General features: G+C 43.8%; 1 protein-coding gene across 6 annotated transcripts in view; it reads right to left on the bottom strand.

Moving 5' to 3' along the window:
- LOC126267222 (C-1-tetrahydrofolate synthase, cytoplasmic) overlaps nucleotides 1-21,295 on the bottom strand; it is a 316,907-nt gene that overhangs the window by 97,042 nt on the left and 198,570 nt on the right. For all 6 annotated transcript variants that reach the window (XM_049972201.1, XM_049972202.1, XM_049972200.1 and 3 more), the window contains 2 exons: nucleotides 6,511-6,578; nucleotides 2,308-2,506 (listed from right to left, as the gene is read on the bottom strand). In XM_049972201.1, coding sequence (XP_049828158.1) covers nucleotides 2,308-2,506; nucleotides 6,511-6,578 — 267 coding nt within the window. The remainder of the gene's footprint in view (nucleotides 1-2,307; nucleotides 2,507-6,510; nucleotides 6,579-21,295) is intronic.

Raw genomic sequence — 21,295 nt, 5'->3', positions numbered from 1 at the left:
TCTGAGGTGCCAAGGGATCACCAAATTAGTTTTGGAGGGCAGCATGGAGGCTAAAAATCGTAGAGGGAGACCAAGAGATGAATACATTAAGCAGATTCAGAAGGATTTATGTTGCAGTAGGTACTAGAAGATGAAGAAGCTTTCATAGGATAGAGGAGCATGGAGAGCTGCAACAAACCAGTCTCTAGACTGAAGACCACAACAACAACAATTACTGAAGACATTTAGAGGCATTTTTAATGTAAACCAAATGAATTTTTCTTTTTTTTTGCCCTATTGTGGAAACTGTTTCAACAAGATGAAAATAAGGATTTAAAAGGTCTTATGCCACTACATATTTATATACATATGTGAATAATACAGTATTCATGACCACAATGGAGAAAGGAAAGATACCCACTCGCCACACAGTGGAGAATTTGGAAACTCAGTTTAGAAAATTACATGTTCTTCTTCAGAGCACACATCTAAACCTACAACCTGCAAACCACTGTGAAGTGCATGGCAGTGGGTACATCCTATTGTACCAGTTATTACAGTTTTTATTCCATTCACATACAGAGCACAGGAAGAATGACTGTTTAAATGCTCCTGTGCACACTGTAACAAGACTAACTTGTCTTCACAATCCCCACAGGACTGATATGTAGGGGCCTATTGTATATTCCTTGAATCATCATTTAAAGCCAGTTCTTGAAACTACAAGTAGGCTTTCTTGGGACTGGTTGCGTCTATGTTCAAGATTCTGCCAGTTCAGTTTCTACAGCATCTCTGTGACACTTTCCCATTGGTCAAACATTCATGCTGCCCATCTCTGTATACATTAAACACCCCTTTTAGTCGTATCTGGTACAGGTCCCACACATTATATGTGTACTCTGAAAAAAAGAGCATGAACTCATAAGCTAAGCCGCTTCTCCACTAAATAGTCATTAATTATCTTGACCAGTCCTAACAATGGAATGTCCATGTTGGAGTATCAACAATATGAAAAGGACAGATTACTACTGACCATAAAGATGGCATGTTTAATTGTGGACAGGCATAATGGAAAGATTTTTGTACACTGAGCTTTTGGCCAAAGCGTTCTTCACGAAAGAAAACACATACACATTCAAACAAGCAAGCGCACCTCATGCACACATGACTGCTATCTCCAGCCCTTCTGACCAGAAAGCAACTGTTGCATTGTACAAAAATGGTAACCCAGAGTGAGGCAGGGAAGGGGAAGAGGTACCAGGGTATGAGTGAGGGCAGGGAAGTCAGCACTGTCTGGTAGAGCGTGCAGGGACTAAATGGTGGCAAGACAAGGCTGCCAGGCACAGTATCAGGAGGCTGTGGAAAAGGGGGAGGGCAGGGGGGAAGAGGAGCAAATAAGACAAAAGATCAGTGAGTGTGGTGGTACAGAGTTGGACATAGTAAGGGTGAGTGGACATGAACTGGGAGGTGATGATACAACAGAGGGGGCAGAAACTGATGGATAGAGGGAGTAGGGATGGTAGGTTACCATAGACTGAGGCCATGATAATTTCATGATCAGAGAATATGTAGTAATGATAACTCCCATCTGTACAGTTTAGAAATGAGGGTGGTGGAGGGGAGGCCATCTGGATTCTCCACAATTTTTCTGAACTGCACAGATGGAAGTTACCATTACAATATATTTTCTACTTCCAAACCTATCCTGGCCTCTATCTACAGTAACCTACCATCCCCACTCCCTCCAACCATCAGTTTCTGTCTCCTCTGTTGCATCACATCCTCCCAGTTCATGTCCACTCACCTTCATTGTGTGTTTGCTCTCTGCCAACACACCCACTGATCTTTTCTCCTTCTCTGCTCCTCTCCTTTTCTGCTCCCCATTTCCCCAGCCCCTTTCTCTCCCACACAGCCTCCCAATGCGGCACCTGGCAAGCCTTGTCCTGCTGTCATCTAGTCCTGCTCCAGCTGACAGCACTGACTTCTCCCCCCCCCCCCCCCCAACCTGTACCCTGGTGTCACCCTCCCCCTACTGACCCCCCCCCCCCCCTCTCTGGACTGCTGCTTTTGTACAATGTGATAGTTGCAGTCTGGCTGGAGTGACCAGAGCTAGTGGTCATGTGTGTCCGAAATGTCCTTACTCATGTGAATGTATGAGTGATGTTACTATCAGTTTTATTTCCCATGTTTAGCTGACAGCCATAAATTAGGAACAAAATTCAAAATTTTCTGGGGAATTGCATGTGATTAAAATATAGTTATTCAGAACAACATTCAACAATTTCATACATTTAAATGATTATTATGTAGCAGCTGAGAGTTTCATACCTCTATCTCTGTTATACTCTTTGGCAGCTTGATATGAGTAGCTTCTATTCCAATTTCTGTGGCAGCTTTGATTTTCATTCGAATGTAAACATTTGAATCTTCACGGCCCCCAACTTGAACAATGGCAAGTCCTGGTTTGAAATGAGGTAATTCATTCTTTATATTTGCTACATCTTTTGCCAACGACTCTCGTATTTCTCTGTAAAAATATAAATGCGAATACAAAATAAAGGCTGGAATAAAATAACATGTTATTATATCACTTTTATTAGTTACTTTGACAAAATCTTTGATAAGACATCAACAATGTTAACACAAATGCAGAACTTTCAACATTATGAACAGTTAATGAGGTTCAACAAGAAATAGTACAGTGTTGACAAAAATATACATATAATCATTCAAATAAAGACCACTTGAACTTTTAGCACTGACAGTCCATTTTCATGATATTGTTCTCTATCCATCTCTCACAACATGGAGTATTTGCGTGAACTATTTGAAAATGGTGCACACAATACAATTTCCTAACAAACTATCCTAAATAGTTTCTCTGACAACCAGTTAGCAAACCTCCCCATTCCAAATCTATTGATTGTTACAGGACCTAAGGAGGAAGATTAGGACTTAATAGCCCACAACAACCACGTCATAGAGAGAGAGCACAAGCTTGGATATCGGGAAGGACATGGTAGAAAATCTGTCATGTCTTTTCAAACAAACGATCCTAAAACTTGCATTAATAGATATAGGAAAAGACCCATCTCTGAGGACATTAAAAGTCAATGCAGTTGTAAGAGCAATGAAAGTGTATAGTTAAAGTAACTGTAACATTGATCTGACAGGTCCATATGTACTTAAGTAGACCAGGAGACATTTTAATAAAGAAGATTTTTTGCAATTGAATTCTTGATTAAACAGGTCACTGATTACATTCCACATCAAAATTGGATACATATTCTGAATTTCTGATTTGTCAGTCTATTGCTATGCTGGAAAAAGCAACTGATTGGCAAAAATGCACTTGGAAGCTCTAAAGCCCAAAACCTACTTCTAACAGGTCAGCTATCACCATCATGACTCTATATGGATGGTGAGAACCAACTATGTGGATCCCAAACCACCTATGTGGATCCCACAATCCCTGTCACATTACAATAATGTAAGCTAAAAAATTAGAAGTGTGTTTCTGGCTTTAAATATGTTCTTACTGAAGTACAGTACAGACAGTTGCTTTTCCTGATGAAGACATTGGAGAAAGTTTGGGAACAAAGTTTCTAGCATCAACATTCTTTTATGAATAATATGGAATGTCACATGAAATTTGAGACCGCATTGAGAATTTCTCGGTACAGAGAAAGCACCACTTTATCTTGGAGGAATAGTCATTGACAGATGTTGAAAGAGCTTCTGATGTGCTCCAGCAAAGAGTGTTGGGCTCTTTTCTCTTTGTGCGTATTATTGACCTGGTAGACAATACTAGTAGTAACTTCCAGACAATTTGTAGATGATTCAACTGTCCAGTTCAGTTCACTGCACGTTCCATGGACAGCTGCATCAAACCAGTCTTCAGACTGAAGACCACAACAACTACATACCTTACCTAGAACAGAATTGAATCATACCTTTCAATGTTTCATTTGTTAGTCCTTTCATTCTTTTAACTTCACTGGGCTTTATTATGGTGCTTGCATGAACACTATGTCTGCTTTATCAGTGAAAGACAAATCATATAGCAAAAACACGGGTGGTCCTAGGATTGAACACCGTGGAAAACCAGCCTGTATTTGTAACACAGCCACCACCGTCATGTTCACGCCACAAACTGTCAACCACCGCCTGATCATCCATTCCCCGGGCAGCCAGCACTCTGCTACACCTCACAGTCCAAGGCACGAAGTGAGAACCAAACTGCTCTGCACTGTGGGGGTTCACTGCCACTCTCCAGCCTATGTTCCACGTTCATCGCCATGGCCACTTCTGCCAGGCAGGCCTGTCTAGCCCCACTGACCAGTCTCAAGTCACTATCCCACAGTCCTAATCAAGCAACAGCAGTCCAGCCCAATGTAGAGGTAGCAAAGCTGTATGGAACCACTTGCCTCCACAGGAAACACCTGGGTTAGAACATCCATGTCTGAGTGCTTGGGTCCGATGGTCAACACATACTGTCTATTGTTGGCCTGCTGCAGACATACTGCTCTATATTTAATTATGTGTGAAAATACAGAACCTGAGCAATAGATTGGCTGGCTACATCAGTTGCACCTCCACTCACCTCCAGCAGAGAGCCGCTCACCAATACAGATACTCACTACACAATCTATAGCTTCTCTTTTTTGTATTTTCATATGGTTTTGAGTAGATAATAGGTACGTTTGGTTGTTGATTTGATGATTCTGCTTCATTTTGTAGCTAGACTGCAATTTTTGGCGCAATTAATAATGTCAAATAAAAATATGCAGGTATGGAGCCTCACATAATTATGGAGAACTGGCATTTGAGGCTGAGTGCGCAATGATTCTACTGCCGTCAACATACATTTTGCGTAAGGACTGTGAAGACAAAATGCAAGAAATTAGGGTTCATATGGAGGCTTTAATACAGTTGTTTTTTCCCTTGCCCTATTTGTGATTGGAACTGAAAAGGAAATGAGTAGTAACAGCATGTGGTATCCTCTGTCATGCACCATACAGTGACTTGCAGAGTATGTATGCAGATGCAGATATGTAAGTGCATGGCAGAGTGTACTTCCCATAGTACAATGCATCACAATCTCATTCCATTTATAAATGAGACACAGGGAAAATGACTGCTTAAATGCCTCTGCACACACTTTACTTAGTCTAATCTTGTCTTCATGATTTCATGACTATGATAGTGATTCATAACTGGTTGTACCATATTTCTTGATACCTCACTTAATACTGGTTCCTGAAACTTTGACAGGATATGTGACAGCTATTTTCGAACACCTGTCAGTTCAGATTTTTCAGCAAACCAATAGCACTCTAACCATTTGTGTTGCCCTTCTTCATATACAATTAATTTCCTCTGTTAGTCCTATTACATACACACTTGAGCAATAGTCTAGGATGGATCACAAAAGCATTTTGAAAGCAATCTCCTTTATACATTGACTTCATTTCCCCAGTATCTTACAAATGAACCCAAGTTTGCCACCTGCTTTACCTATGTGATCAAGCCACGGTATATCAGCACAAATTGTTGAAACCAGGAATTCGTACAAGTTGACTGATTCCAATTATGATTCACTGTTATTGTAGTCTTAGGATATTATCCCATGAACTTTCTCCCAACCCTCTGTAAATCTCTTGTAGCAGGAATTCCATACACAAGAACAATATTAAAGAAAGTCCAGATAATTTTTTTTATACAACCTCTTCACAGATATGTTACATTTTCTTATAAGTCCTCCTACGAATCTTATCTAGATACCTACTTTCCCAGAACCTAGAGTCAAATAGTTATTCAATCATAAATCCATTTCATGTCATTTTACATACGCATACAGTTACTTATTCATATAAAATAACTACAGTATCAACTAACTCATGTGTTTCCATTTGTAACAAACTGTCACAGTATCACCGATTTTTTCAGTGGTTTCTTGTGCGACAATTGCAACTGCCAGGCCAGAACATATTTTTCTTCTGTATGTTTATGACCACAGTTAAACTTATTAACCAAAAAATAAGTGGCCCTATTAGTTTTTAGCAGCAAAGCAGAGTCGATGCGAAGTTCTTCCAGAATGATTCTCATCTGCACAACTGAAAATTCTCCAAATGAAACTGTTAGGAACAATATAAAACTCACTTTCTTCTTCTACTTTACACAACACTAACCCTTATCAGAGTTGCCAAAATATATGTCACAGAAATTTGAAACTTCCAACAAAAGTATTGTAAGAATTGTGATTATCAACATTGACACAGTTTAACCAAATTTCTCACTTTTCACAGAAATTCATCTGACTTATGAAACTATTTTCAGATTTGGTGATTTCTTAATTTAACCCTTACTACAATCCACAAAAATTTAATTCCTGTTTACGTCTTTACACTGTCTCATGAAACTAAACGTATATTTATTTTCTTGCTACAGGTTGCTAAAATAATTCCAACATGAAAAAGTTGTATTCCTGACTGATACTGAAATGTGGAAATTAAAACTTAATATACTTACTTTGCCACCTGCGTCCCTGAGAGAAGATTTCCATAACTATCTCCACCTACTGAAGTCATTGTTGCAATCTGAAAATATAGATTAGGGCTTCACAATACATGTCTCTGTAAGAATAATCTTTTCAAAATATCACATTTTATTTTCACAGGAGTTCAAATACATAAGGGTATGCTGAAAAGTAATGCCTCCAAAATTGTTATTCTGTTCTTAATATCGGTTGAGGTACTACAAGTCATGCATATTACTCACTCAATTTTCCTGCTTCACTAATGCAAGCTGCAGCCTCTGCCACTAGAGGGCTCTGTATTATAGTGTGTAAGATGTCAGTGTGTAACATAAGTTCGTTGGTGCACGAGAAGCAGTGTGTTGTAATCTAGTTTCTAACTGCAGAAAACACTTCTCCAATTGAAATCCACAGAGAATGAAGGCTGTATACATAGATATAAACTAATGATGATGTAAATAAAATGGAAAGAAACTTCCACATGGGAAAAATATATTAAAAACAAAGATTCCAAGACTTACCAAGCGGGAAAGCGCCGGCAGACAGGCACATGAACAAAACACACAAACACACACACAGAATTACGAGCTTTCGCACCTGGCAGTTGCTTCGTCAGGAAAGAGGGAAGGAGAGGGAAAAATGAAAGGATGTGGGTTTTAAGGGAGAGGGTAAGGAGTCATTCCAATCCCGGGAGCGGAAAGACTTCCCTTAGGGGAAAAAAAAGGACAGGTGTACACACACACACACACACACACACAACACATATCCATCCGCACATACACAGACACAAGCAGACATATGTCTGCTTGTGTCTGTGTATGTGCGGATGGATATGTGTGTGTGTGTGCGCGCGAGTGTACATATGTCTGCTTGTGTCTGTGTATGTGTGGATGGATATGTGTGTGTGTGTGTGTGTGTGTGTGTGTGTGTGTGTGTGTGTGCGAGTGTACACCTGTCCTTTTTTTTCCCCTAAGGGAAGTCTTTCCGCTCCCGGGATTGGAATGACTCCTTACCCTCTCTCTTAAAACCCACATCCTTTCATTTTTCCTCTCCTTCCCTCTTTCCTGACGAAGCAACTGCCAGTTGCGAAAGCTCGTAATTCTGTGTGTGTGTTTGTGTGTTTTGTCCATGTGCCTGTCTGCCGGCGCTTTCCCGCTTGGTAAGTCTTGGAATAATAATAATAATAATAATAAACTTAATCATTAGTGTCATGCAATATTTTGTGTAATGTAATTTCTTGTACAGACATCTTTTATTAACCTGACACGTTCCACATCATTACGAAGTGTCGTATTCATGATCTATGGAACAAGTATTAATCTAATCTAATCTAATCTAATCATGATTGTATTGATATCTGTAATTTGCAACAATCTATTGCCTTGGGTTCATTGTCATGGATCTTCCACCACACAGATCCAACTTGATCCCACCTGATTTTGATTTCATCTGTTTCCAAAATTTAAAGAACACCTTTCGAGGACTTAACTTCAGTACTGATGAAGCAGTGGTGTAAACAAAGGTGGTGATGTGGCACAGTCAATAAAGTGAAACATTCTACAGTGACAGTATAACAAAGTGGTCTCTCATTGAGAGAAATATGTCCATAACCAGAACAATTACATTGCAAAATAAATACGCAGAATATGCATGAAGAATAAAGATGCAGAATAAAGTTTGTTTCATTTAAAATGCTTTAAGAGTTTTCACATAAAAGTTCTGAGGCACTACTTTTCAGAATCCAATTGTTATCAACAAAACTGTAACCTTCATTTAATAAATAATAATATATTTTTCTTTCACGGAAATTATTTCAGTCACATTTTTAAATAAGCTTATGAGATCATCATGGCAAGATTTACAAAGTACATAGTTTTAACTCTTTCTTATTTATATCCCATCATTTTGAATACCATTTCTGCTTAATAGGATGCAGATAAAATGAAAAATGGTTTGTAACACATTAGGTTGCAATGGTCTAATTCAGAAGTCAGACTGCAATCAATAGTTGAAAATCCTTCATCACCAGAACTGTCATGTCTCTTATAAAAAGAATGAAATGTGCCCTACACACAAATGTAAACCATCAGAAGAACAAAACAATTATACATCTAGAAACAAAACCAATGAGGCCAAACAGTAGCTGTGGCAGAAATACCAACATGCTTAATTCGTTGACCACAAAATTCAATGATGACTAACTAGCAATCAACAGACATTGTAAGTTACAAAGTTGGTTGGTTGGTTGTTTTGGGGAAGGAGACCAGACAGCGAGGTCATCGGTCTCATCGGATTATGGAAGGATGGGGAAGGAAGTCGGCCGTGCCCTTTCAGAGGAACCATCCCGGCATTTGCCTGGAGTGATTTAGGGAAGTCACGGAAAACCTAAATCAGGATGGCCGGACGCGGGATTGAACCGTTGTCCTCCCGAATGCGAGTCTAGTGTCGAACCACTGCGCCACTTCGCTCGGCAAGTTACAAAGTCTACGAACTGCTAGATGCAAATGCATTATATTTGCTCCAACAAAAACTGTACTCACCAACGTCAGACAATTATTTCAAAAACTTCCTGGCAGATTAAAACTGTGTGCCAGACCGAGACTCGAACTCAGGAAGGTAGGAGACGAGGTATTGGCAGATGTAAAGCTGCGAGGATTGGGTAGGAGTCGTGTTTGGGTAGCTCAGTTGGTAGAGCAATTGCCCGCGAAAGGCAAAGGTCCCGAGTTCGAGTCCCAGCCCGCCACACAGTTTTAATCTGCCGGGAAGTTTCATATCAGCACACACTCCGCTGCAGAGTGAAAATCTCATTCTGGAATTATTTCAAAGTCTCAACCCCTGCACAGATTACAAAAATATTTTTGATAGCCTTGACAGACCATTTGTTGTGTGAGGAACAGAAGTCACACAAACAATAACATAGGAGTAAAATAATTGCCCTGGTGTGTGTAGGGCTCATACTCTGAGGGTTACACACAAACTTAATTATGTATATAGACAGTTCATCCATCCAGGGAATTGAGAATCTCAATCATTTTTTGCTATAATCAACATTGACACATAAGATATTGGTCCTGAGAATCCCAAGACTTCTGAGCATGTTTTAATCTGCCGGGAAGTTTCATATCAGCACACACTCCGCTGCAGAGTGAAAATCTCATTCTGGAATTATTTCAAAGTCTCAACCCCTGCACAGATTACAAAAATATTTTTGATAGCCTTGACAGACCATTTGTTGTGTGAGGAACAGAAGTCACACAAACAATAACATAGGAGTAAAATAATTGCCCTGGTGTGTGTAGGGCTCATACTCTGAGGGTTACACACAAACTTAATTATGTATATAGACAGTTCATCCATCCAGGGAATTGAGAATCTCAATCATTTTTGGCTATAATCAACATTGACACATAAGATATTGGTCCTGAGAATCCCAAGACTTCTGAGCATGTTTTAATTGGCGGGATAAAAAATGACAAAATAAATACATTTTTCATAAGAAGGAACCACAGACCTTAGAATGTGGCATTCATTTCAACATGATACTTCTAGCCATTTATGAAAAAAAGCTTTTCAACAGTTGGACAGGCAGACAGGCAAGAGAACATTAAAAAATGCAGTACCACAAGGTTTACTTCTATATTCATTCCTCTTCTAATGTACATAACTGACCAAGTTATTTTAAAGTTTTGTTCAAAAACTGTAATATTTGCTGGTTTCACCAACATAGTATCCAATATTCCAAATACCACCACTCAAGACACAGGAAAATGATTATTGCACAGGCCTTAACTGTTTCACAGTGAGAAGTTTAAGTTTTGATCTCACAGATACATATTACACAATTTCAAACAAGTAAAAATGACTTGCTGCGCACATAAATACAAATTAATAACTAGGGATTAAATGAAACACTGTCTGCAGAATTCTTTGCCATCCTCCTGAATAATATGGTAAAACAACATCAACATCAAGACAAACTAACTCATAAACTTGGTTTGGCATGCAGAATGAATATTTCTCCAGTAGAATGTCCATAATTGTGACTCTTCTCAACAGAGTAACACTGTATGCTGGACTGCGACTTCAAACTCAGATCATTGCCTTCAATGGACAATGATCTTACCAATTGAACTATCAACAAAACTAAGAGCTACAGTTTTGTTAGTGCTATTCACCATTTCCCAAACCTCATAAAAGCTCTCCTGCATACTTCTCTGGACATGCATTCCTGGGCAAACAATATCATCTTAGGGATTGTTCCCAAACAGAACTGACCAGTGTACAGTGAAGTGTGCACTGCCATGAAACTTCCACCTTCCTGCAAGATTAAAACTTTAGCATGTTTTGTATGTGGAAGTATATCTCATTGTGATGAAGACCAGAGTACTAGTTTATTTATAATTTTTGCACTCTACTGATTATGGAATTATGTTCTGCACTGCAGTTAAAATAAAGTAAGTAATTAGCAAAAAGAATAATGACAACATAAGGAAAAGGATCGATTCCTACTCTCCGTAAAAATGAGACACTGAGTTGCAGACATGCATAACGAAAAGACAGTTACACTTTTAGCTTTAGAAAAGGAAAGGACTGGCAAGCAACTGTCATGTTGAACAGAAGCAGCAATGTGGAGTGGTGGGAGAGGGGGAGAGGCAGCAGGGTACACGTGGGGACAGAGAAGAGTGCTGCCTGGAGGAGTAAACAGGGACTAGATGGAGGCATGACAAAATTGCCACCAGCCACAGTGACAGGAGGCTGTGCAACATGGTGGTAAGGAGGGAAGGGAGGAAGAATGAGTAGTGAAAAAGGAGAAGAGCAGGGAAGGGGAAAGACAGGTGAGTGTGTTGGCACAGGATGGCACACAATGAGGGTGATGGGTCATTAACAGGGAGGAGGTGATAGCACAAGGGGGAGGGGCAGAAACTGTTGGGTGGACAGTGGCAGGATAGTGGGTTATTGTAGGTTGATGCTGGGATTATTTTGGAAGCAGAGAATGTGTTGTAAGGATAACTCCCATCTGCACAGTTCAGAAAAGTTAGCGGAAGAGGAGAGGGTCCATAAGGCTCAGGTTGTGAAGCCACCACTAAAATCAAGCATGTTATGTTCATCTGTATGTTGTGCCATAGGATGGTCTATTTTGCTCTTGGCCACAGTTTGGTGGTGGGTGATCATTCTGGTGGACAGCTGGTTGGCAAGCATATCAATTAAGAACCTGTGCAATGATGGCAGCAGAGGTGGTATATGATGTGGCTGCTTTCACAGGTGGCTCAGCTTCTGATGGGGTAGAATATGCCTGGGACAGGATTGAAATAGTAAGTGCCCGGTGGGTGGGTTGGGCAGGTCTTACACATGGGTCTCCCATGGAAATACAATCCCTCTGGCAAGGGGTTGGGGTTGGGAATTGACATAGGGACAGGCTAGGATGTTGTGGAAGTTAGGTGGGCACCAGGAATGCTTTAAGGAAGGAGATGTGGGAAAGATTTTGAGCTGGATGTCCTTCATTTCAGGGCATGATAATTGTAATTCAAGCCCTGATAATTGATAATCCAAGCCCTGACGAAAGATGTTGTTCAGTTGTTCTAGTCCAGGGTGGTATTGGGTGATGAAGGGGGTGCTCCTTTGTAGCTAGTTCTTGGGGGTGGTGGGAGGATTGAGACTGTGTGAGGAAATGGCACCGGAGATCTGTTTGTGGACTAGGTCTAGCAGACTGTCTGTCTGTGAAGGCCTTGGTAAGACCTCCAGAACAATAAGCAAGGAAGTTCTCGTCACTGCACATATGCTGTCACTGGGTGGCCAGACTGTATGGAAGGATTTTTTGTTGAGGAAGGGATGACCACTCTTGAAATGCAGGTACTGTTGATAATCAGTGGGTTTAATGTACACAGAGATGTGGATCAAGCGAGAGGAGGAGGTCAACATTCAGGAAGGTAGCATGCTGGATTGAGGAGGACCAGCTCATGCAAATGGGAGAGAAGGTGTTGAGAATGTGAAGGAATTGGGACAGAGTGTCTCGGCCCTGAGTCCAGACTATGAAGATATCATCACTGGGGCTGAACCAGACTAGGAGTTCGACGTTCTGAGAGGATAGGAAGGTCTCCTCCAGATGATCCATAAACATGTCGACAATGAGAGTGTCATGGGGTTCCCCATGGCTGTGCGATGCATTTGGTGTTATAAGTTCCCCTCAAAGCAGAAGTAGTTGTGAGTTAGGGTGATGTTAGTAATGTGTATGCGGAATGAGTAATCGGTTTAGAGTCTGTTGGGAAAGGTCTGGAGTCTGTTGTAAAAGATAGTGTTCAGTAGCAGCTAGACCACGAGCACAAAGGATGTTAATTTACAGGGATGGGGTGTCAACAGTGACAAGTAGGGATCCAGGAGGTAAAGGGGGTGGGGATGGTGGAGAACTGGTGAAGAAAGTGATTGGTATCTTTGACGTGAGAAATAAGATTATGGGCAATTGGTTGGAGCTGTTGGTCAGTGAGAGCCAAAGTTCTTTCAGTGGGGGCACAATAACCAGTGACAATTGGGTGTCCAGGACTGTTAAGTTTCTGGATTTTGGGGGAACTTTTAGAAGGTACATTTTCTTGCTTACAGTATGGGTAATATAACAGATGATGATAAACAGAAGGCCAAAATTCTAAACCTAGCTTTCAAAAACTCGTTTACAGTAGAGGACTGCAGCACCATTCCCCCTTTCAATTATTGAACAAACACAAGGATGGCCGACATAGTGTTTAGCGTACCCGGGATTGTAAAACAGTTAAGATCCTTAGACCCCAGGAAGGCATCTGGCCCAGACATTATCCCCATAAGATTATATGTTGACTATCCTACAAATATAGCACCATTCTTATCCATCATCTATCAGAGATCATTGGAACAGCAGAAAGTTCCACAGGACTGGAAGAAGGCCCAGGTCTTAGCAATCTATAAAAAGGGTAGAAAATTGGATGCACATAATTACCGACCAATTTCACTGACATCTATTTGTTGTAGAATCATGGAACATATTTTGTATTCAGACATAATGACCTTTCTAGACACTGAGAAGTTCATCTCCAGAAACCAGCACAGTTTTAGGAAACAGTGGTCATGGAGACACAGCTGGCCCTCTTTGTGCATGATATATAACAGGTTCTAGACACTGGCTCCAAGGTTGATGCCATATTTCCTAACTTTCGAAAGGCATTTGACTCACCTCCACACTGTCACCTGCTCCAAAAAGTGCGCACGTACGTTGTATCTGATGACATATGCAGTTGGATAGAAAGTTTTCTAATAGACAGGGAGCAGTATGTCGTCCTGAATGGGGTGGCTCAACAGAAATAAGCGTAACTTCAGGAATGCCCCACTGCAGCATAATAGGTCCACTACTTTTTACAATTTACATTAACGATTTGGTTGATGGTATTGGCAGTGACATTAGACTGTTTGCTGATGATGCTGTAGTCTACAAGAAAGTAGTATCACACAAAAGTTGTGAACAAATCAATGAGGATTTGCAGAAAACAAATGTGTCGTGTAATGACTGGCAGTTATCTCTCAATATTAGTAAGTGTAACCTACTGCATATAACAAGGCAAAAATCCCCATTAGTGTATAAGTACAAATCAAATGCCCAGTCTTTGGAAGCGGTAACATCTGTCACGTATCTGGATATGACTATTCAAAATTATCTCAAATGGAATGATCAGATTACACAAGTAACGAGCAAGGTGAACTCTAGATTGCGATTTATTGGTAGAATTGTGAAGCGATGCAGTCCTTCAAGAAAGGAAATTGCTTACAATACGTTAGTTCGTCCAGTCTTAGATTATTGTTCGTCTGTATGAGACCCTTACCAGTTGGCTCTGATTCAAAAGATTGAGAAGATCCAAAGAAGAGTGGCAAGATTCTTGACTTCTACATTTAGCCATCACAAGAGCGTTACAAATCTCATAAAAAGTTTGAAGTGGGACACACTTGCAGATAGACGACGTGCCAAATGGAAGGGGCTGCTCACTAAATTCCAAAATCCGATCTTCACCAAGGGTTACCAATCACGTAATGATCCGCATTCAAAGTTAAAGAAAATTAAAGCTCATAGAGTTTGACAGAGCACTGAAAGACCTGAATCAAAACAAGGCCCCGGCAGTAGACAACATTCCATTAGAACTACTGACGGGCTTGGGAGAGCCAGTCCTGACAAAGCTCTACCGTCTCGTGAGCAAGATTTATGAGACAGGCGAAATACCCTCAGACTTCAAGAAGAATATAATAATTCTGATCCCAAAGAAAGCTGGTGCTGACAGATGTGAAAATTACAGAACAATCAGTTTAATAAGTCACGGATGCAAAATACTAACATGTATTCTCTACAGATAAATAGAAAAACTGGTAGAAGCTGACCTCGGGGAAGATCAGTTTGGATTCCGTAGAAATGTTGGAACACGTGGGGCAATACTGACCCTACAATTTATCTTAGAAGCTAGATTAAGGAAAGGCAAACCTATGTTTCTAGCATTTGTAGACTAGAGGGAGCAAAAGGCTATTTACAATTTGAACAGAAACCAGATGGCAGTTATAAGAGTCGAGGGGCATGAAAGGGAGACAGTGGTTGGGAAGGGAGTGAGACAGGGTTGTAACCTATCCCCAATGTTATTCAATCTGTATATTGAGCAAGCAGTGAAGGAAACAAAAGAAAAACTTGGAGTAGGTAATAAAATCCATGGAGAAGAAATAAAAAAACTTTGAGGTTCGCAGATGACATTGTAATTCTGTCAGAGACAGCAAAGAACTTGGAAGAGCAGTTGACCGTAATGGACAGTGTCTTGAAAGGAGGGTATAAGATGAACATCAACAAAAGCAAAATGAGGATAACGGAATGTAGTCGAATTAAGTCGGGTGATGCTGAGGGAATTAGATTAGGAAATGAGACACTTAAAGTAGTAAAAGTGTTTTGCTATTTGGGGAGCAAAATAACTGATGATATCGAAGTAAAATGTAGACCGGCAATGGCAAGGAAAGTGTTTCTGAAGAAGAGAAATTTGTTAACATCGAGTATTGATTTAAGTGTCTGGAAGTCATTTCTGAAAGTATTTGTATGGAGTGTAGCCATGTACGGAAGTGAAAAATGGACGATAACTAGTTTGGACAAGAAGAGAATAGAAGCTTTCGAAATGTGGTGCTACAGAAGAATGCTGAAGATTAGTTGGGTATATCGTATAACTAATGAGGAGGTATTGAATAGGATTGAGGAGAAGAGAAGTTTATGGCACAACTAAACTAGAAGAAGGGATCGGTTGGTAGGACGTGTTCTGAGGCATCAAGGGATCACCAACTGAGTATTGGAGGGCAGTGTGGAGGGTAAAAATCGTAGAGGGAGACCAAGAGACGAATACACTAAACAGATTCAGAAGGATGTAGGTTGCAGTAGGTACTGGGAGATGAAGAAGGTTGCACAGGATAGAGTAGCATGGAGAGCTGCATCAAACCAGTCTCAGGACTGAAGACCACATCATCATCATCATCATCATCATCATCATCATCATCATCATCATCATCGAGGCATGGTTGGCTGGTTGGTTTGTGGGATTAGAGGGACCAGACTACTATGCTCATCAGTCCCTTGTTCCATAAAAACTAAAACCACCCGAAGAGAATAAAAAACGAACAACAGGAAAGACAGCAGACGAAACAGGACATGAAATACTCTGACAGAGACCAGACAAAACAAATTAAAACACACAGTGTGACGGTGGTTGACCGACCATACACAAAAAGAGGAAAAGCCAACCACCAAGAACACTTTAAAAACTCAGTTTAAAATCAGAGGCTAAAAGCCAGAATCAACACTAAAAAACTCAGATTAAAGGATAAAAAACCCTTACCCGAATAAAACACAAAACGAAGTCCACCATGGCAGTGTCATCTGATAAAAGAGCAGAGAGAGTGTCGGGCATTGCAAAAGTCTGCCTGAGCATGGTTAAAAGTGCGCACTCCGACAGAATATGGACCACCTTCAAGGACGCCCCACAACGACAAAGAGGGGGATCCTCACGACACAGTAAATAACTGTGCGTGAGTCGGGTGTAGCCAATGCGGAGCCGACAAAGGACGACTGAGTCCCTGTGGTTGGCTCGCATGGATGACCGCCACACAGTCGTCGTGTCCTTGATGGCACGGAGTTTGTTAGGGGTGGTCAGACCGCGCCATTCAGCATCCCAAAACGAGAGAACTTTGCGGCGTAAGACTGCCCGCAAATCAGCCGCCAGGAGGCCAATCTCCAGAGATGGCACACTGGTGGCCTCTTTCCCCAGGCGGTCAACAGTTTCATTGCCGGGTATACCAACATGGCCCGGGGTCCAAACAAAGACCACAGATCTGCCGCTACGGGCGAGAGATGCAGGGACTCCTGGATAGCCATCACCAGACGAGAACGAGGGAAACACTGGTCGAGAGCTCGTAAACCACTCAGGGAATCGCTACAGATAACGAAGGACTCACCTGAGCAGGAGCGGATATACTCTAGGGCACGAAAGATGGCGACCAGCTCAGCAGTGTAAACACTGCAGCCAGCCGGCAACGAACGTTGTTCAGAATGGTCCCCTAGAGTTAGTGCATAACCGACTAGACCAGCAACCATCGAACCGTCGGTGTAGACAACGCCAGAGCCCTGATACGTGGCCAGGATGAAATAAAAGCGGCGTCGGAAGGCCTCCGGAGGGACTGAGTCCTTCGGGCCATGTGCCAAGTCGAGCCGAAGGCAAGGGCGAGGCACACACCACGGGGGTGTACGCAGAGGTTCCCGGAAAGGAGGTGGAACAGGGAAACACCCAAGCCAGGAAAGAAGCTGTTTGACACGTACGGCGATCGGACAACCCAACCGGGGCCGACGTTCTGGCAGATGAACAACTGACTGCAGGAAGAAGCCACGATAATTTGGATGCCCGGGAAAGCTAAAAACATGGGCAGCATAAGCAGCCAGTAATTGTTGGCGTAGTAACCGCAGTGGAGGGACACCTGCCTCCACAAGTATGCTGTCCACAGGGCTGGTTCGGAAGGCACCAGTGGCAAGGCGTATCCCGTTGTGGAGGATTGGGTCCAGCACCCGCAACACAGATGGGGATGCTGAGCCATAAGCCAGACTCGCATAGTCCAGACGGGACTGGATTAACGCCTGGTAAAGCTGTAGGAGAGTAGATCGGTCGGCGCCCCACCTGGTGTGGCTCAGGCATTGCATAGCATTTAGATGCCGCCAACACGCCTGTTTAAGCTGCCGAATATGAGGCAGCCAAGTCAACCAGGCATCAAAAACCATCCCCAAAAACCTATGTGACTCCACCACTTTAAAAAGCTCGCCGTCAAGATAAAGCCGCGGCTCCGGGTGAACAGTGCGTCGCCGGCAGAAATGCATAACGCAGGTCTTGGCTGCGGAAAACTGAAAACCATGCGCTACAGCCCAAGACTGTGCCTTGTGGATTGTGCCCTGTAGCCGACGTTCAGCAGCTGCAATGCCAATAGAGCTGTAGTAAAGGCAGAAGTCGTCAGCATCCAGGGAAGCGGAGACAGTATTTCCCACGGCCGCAGCGAGCCCGTTAATAGCTATTAAAAACAGACACACACTGAGAACAGAACCCTGTGGCACACCGTTCTCCTGGACTTGGGAGGAACTATATGAGGCTGCGACATGCACGCGGAAGGTACGATACGACAGAAAATTGCGGATATAGATCGGCAGATGGCCCCAAGACCCCATCCATGAAGCGTAGAAAGGATGTGATGACGCCATGTCGTATCGTACGCCTTCCGCATGTCAAAAAAGACAGCAACCAGATGTTGACGGCGGGCAAAGGCAGTACGGATGGCCGACTCCAGACTCACCAGATTGTCGGCGGCGGAGCAGCCTTTATGGAACCCACCCTGAGGCGGAGCCAGAAGGCCTCGAGACTCCAGTACCCAATTCAAGCGCCGGCTCACCATCCATTCAAGCAACTTGCAAAGAACGTTGGTGAGGCTAATGGGACGGTAGCTGTCCACCTCCAAAGGGTTCTTCCCTGGTTTCAGAATGGGGACAACAAGACTTTCCCGCCATTGCGACAGAAACTCACCCTCGACCCAAATGCGGTTGTAAAGATCGAGGAGGCGTCACTGGCAGTCCACTGAAAGGTGTTTCAGCATCTGAGAGTGGATGCTATCTGGCCCAGGAGCGGTATCAGGACAAGCGGCGAGGGCACTTCAAAATTCCCACTCACTGAATGGAACATTGTACAATACAGGATGGTGAGTGCGAAAAGAAAGACTGCGACGCTCTATCCGCTCCTTAATGGAGCGGAAGCCCAAGGGGTAGTTGGCAGAAGCGGAAGTCATAGCAAAGTGCTCTGCCAAGCAGTTTGCAATGACGTCGGAGTCAGTACAAACTGCTCCATTCAGTGAGAGCGTAGGGATGCTGACAGGGGTCCGATAACCATAGAGGCGGCGAATCTTGGCACAGACCTGCGATGGAGTGACATGGAGGCCAATGGTGGACACATACCGCTCCCAGCACTCCTGCTTGCGTTGGCGGATGATGCAGCGGGCTAGCGCACGTAGCCGTTTGAAGGCGATAAGGTGGTCGATTGAGGGATGTCGCTTGTGACGCTGGAGCGCCCGCTGGCGAGCTTTAATCGGTTCAGCGATCTCAGGCGACCACCAAGGCACAGTCCGCCGCCGAAGGGACCCAGAAGAACGGGGAATGGCAGATTCGGCGGCAGTAACGATGCCGGTGGTGACCGATTGAACCACTGCATCAATGGCATCGTTAGAGAGAGGCTCAATAGTGGCAGTGGAGGAGAACAAGTCCCAGTCAGCCTGATTCATAGCCCATCTGCTAGGACGCCCAGAAGACTGACACTGTGGCAGTGACAGAAAGATCGGAAAGTGGTCACTACCACACAGGTCGTCATGCACTCTCCATTGGACAGACGGTAAGAGGCTAGGGCTACAGATGGAAAGGTCAATGGCGGAGTATGTGCCATGCGCCACACTGAAGTGTGTGAAGGCACCATCATTTAGGATCGAGAGATCGAGCTGCGCCAATAAGTGCTCAACGATGGTGCCTCGACCTGTTGCCACTGACCCACCCCACAGATGGTTATGGGCGTTAAAGTCGCCCAGTAACAGGAAAGGTGGAGGCAATTGAGCTATCAGAGCAGCCAGGACATGCTGCGCGACATCACCATCTGGTGGAAGGTAAAGACTGCAGACGGTAACAGCCTGTGGCGTCCACACCTGAACAGCGACAGCCTCTAAAGGTGTGTGGAGAGGTACAGACTTGCTGTGAAGAGAGTTCAGGACATAGATGCAGACGCCACCAGACACCCTTTCATAAGCTGCCCGTATCTTGTAATAACCCCGATAGCCACGGAGGGTGGGGGTTCGCATTGCCGGAAACCAAGTTTCCTGCAGAGCAATGCAGAGGAAAGGGTGAAGGCTGATAAGTTGGCGGAGCTCAGCTAGATGGTGGAAGAAACCGCTGCAGTTCCACTGGAGGATGGTGTTGTCCATGGCTGAGAAAGGCTTGACGGGACTGGGAAGGGAGATTACGCCGCTGGGTCACCTGCTGCCTCCGATTTAGCACCTGTGATAGTGCTTTCCATGGTGTCTGATGGACCGGCGAGATCGAGGTCCTCAGCGGACGCCAGAATCTCCACCGCATCCTCAGACGCAGAGCTGGAAGGTTGCGGTGGGATGGCTGCCACCGCGAGTTCCTTGGGCTGAGAGCTCTTCTTGCGTTTCTCATGCCGTTCCTTGGGTCGCACCGGCTGGGAGGGCTTCACCGATTCAGTCTCCGGGACGGAGGAGGATCATGAAGCCCTATGACCAGCTGATTGCGGGCACTTATGCCATTGTCGGTCGTGAGGCTTCTCGCTGGCGGAAACCTGGGAAGGGAGGGACCCAAGGGACCCCTTGCAAGCGTGAGAAGCCGAAGAAGTTGGACACTTCTCCGGCTTAGAAGTGGGGACGGACGTCCCCGATGGGTGGGATGGTTGCTCCTGAGGTAGGTGGCGCAGGAGCAACCCGGTGGGTAGAGCCCCCCACTGGCGAGGGGGCAGGAGGAGAATTACTACTCGTCGATCTGGCCACAATTGAAGAAACAGACGGGGCTAGCACAGGTGTTGTAGCAGCAGCGTAGGAAGATTCTCACAGGATGGAGTTGGTCGTATTTCCTCTTGGCCTCAGTATAGGTTAGTCGGTCCAGGGTCTTGTATTCCATGATTTTACGCTCTTTCTGGAAAATTCGGCAGTCTGGCGAGCAAGGTGAATGGTGCTCCCCGCAGTTGACACAGATGGGAGGCGGGGCACATGGAGTATTGGGATGTGATGGGCGTCCGCAATCTCGACATGTGAGGCTGGAAGTGTAGCGAGAAGACATATGGCCGAACTTCCAGCACTTAAAGCACCGCATCGGGGGAGGGATATAGGGCTTAACGTCACATCGGTAGACCATCACCTTGACTTTTTCCGGTAATGTATCCCCTTCGAAGGCCAAGGTAGCAATCTGATTTTCCTTCGGACCTCGATGAATGCGCCGGACGAAATGTACACCTCGGCGCTCTAAATTGGCGCGCAGCTCTTCATCAGACTGCAAAAGAAGATCCCTGTGGTAAATAACTCCCTGGACCATATTTAAACTCTTATGGGGTGTGATCGTAACGGCAACATCCCCCAACTTGTCACAAGCGAGTAACCGTCGTGACTGGACAGTGGATGCCGTTTGTATCAGGACTGACCCAGAGCGCATTTTTGACAAGCCCTCCACCT

This window comes from Schistocerca gregaria, chromosome 4 (genome assembly GCF_023897955.1).
Source record: "Schistocerca gregaria isolate iqSchGreg1 chromosome 4, iqSchGreg1.2, whole genome shotgun sequence".
Classification (NCBI taxonomy): Eukaryota; Metazoa; Arthropoda; class Insecta; order Orthoptera; family Acrididae; genus Schistocerca; species Schistocerca gregaria.
The sequence above is the reverse complement of the archived record's forward strand: the minus strand, read 5'-3'. Positions and strand labels throughout refer to the sequence as shown.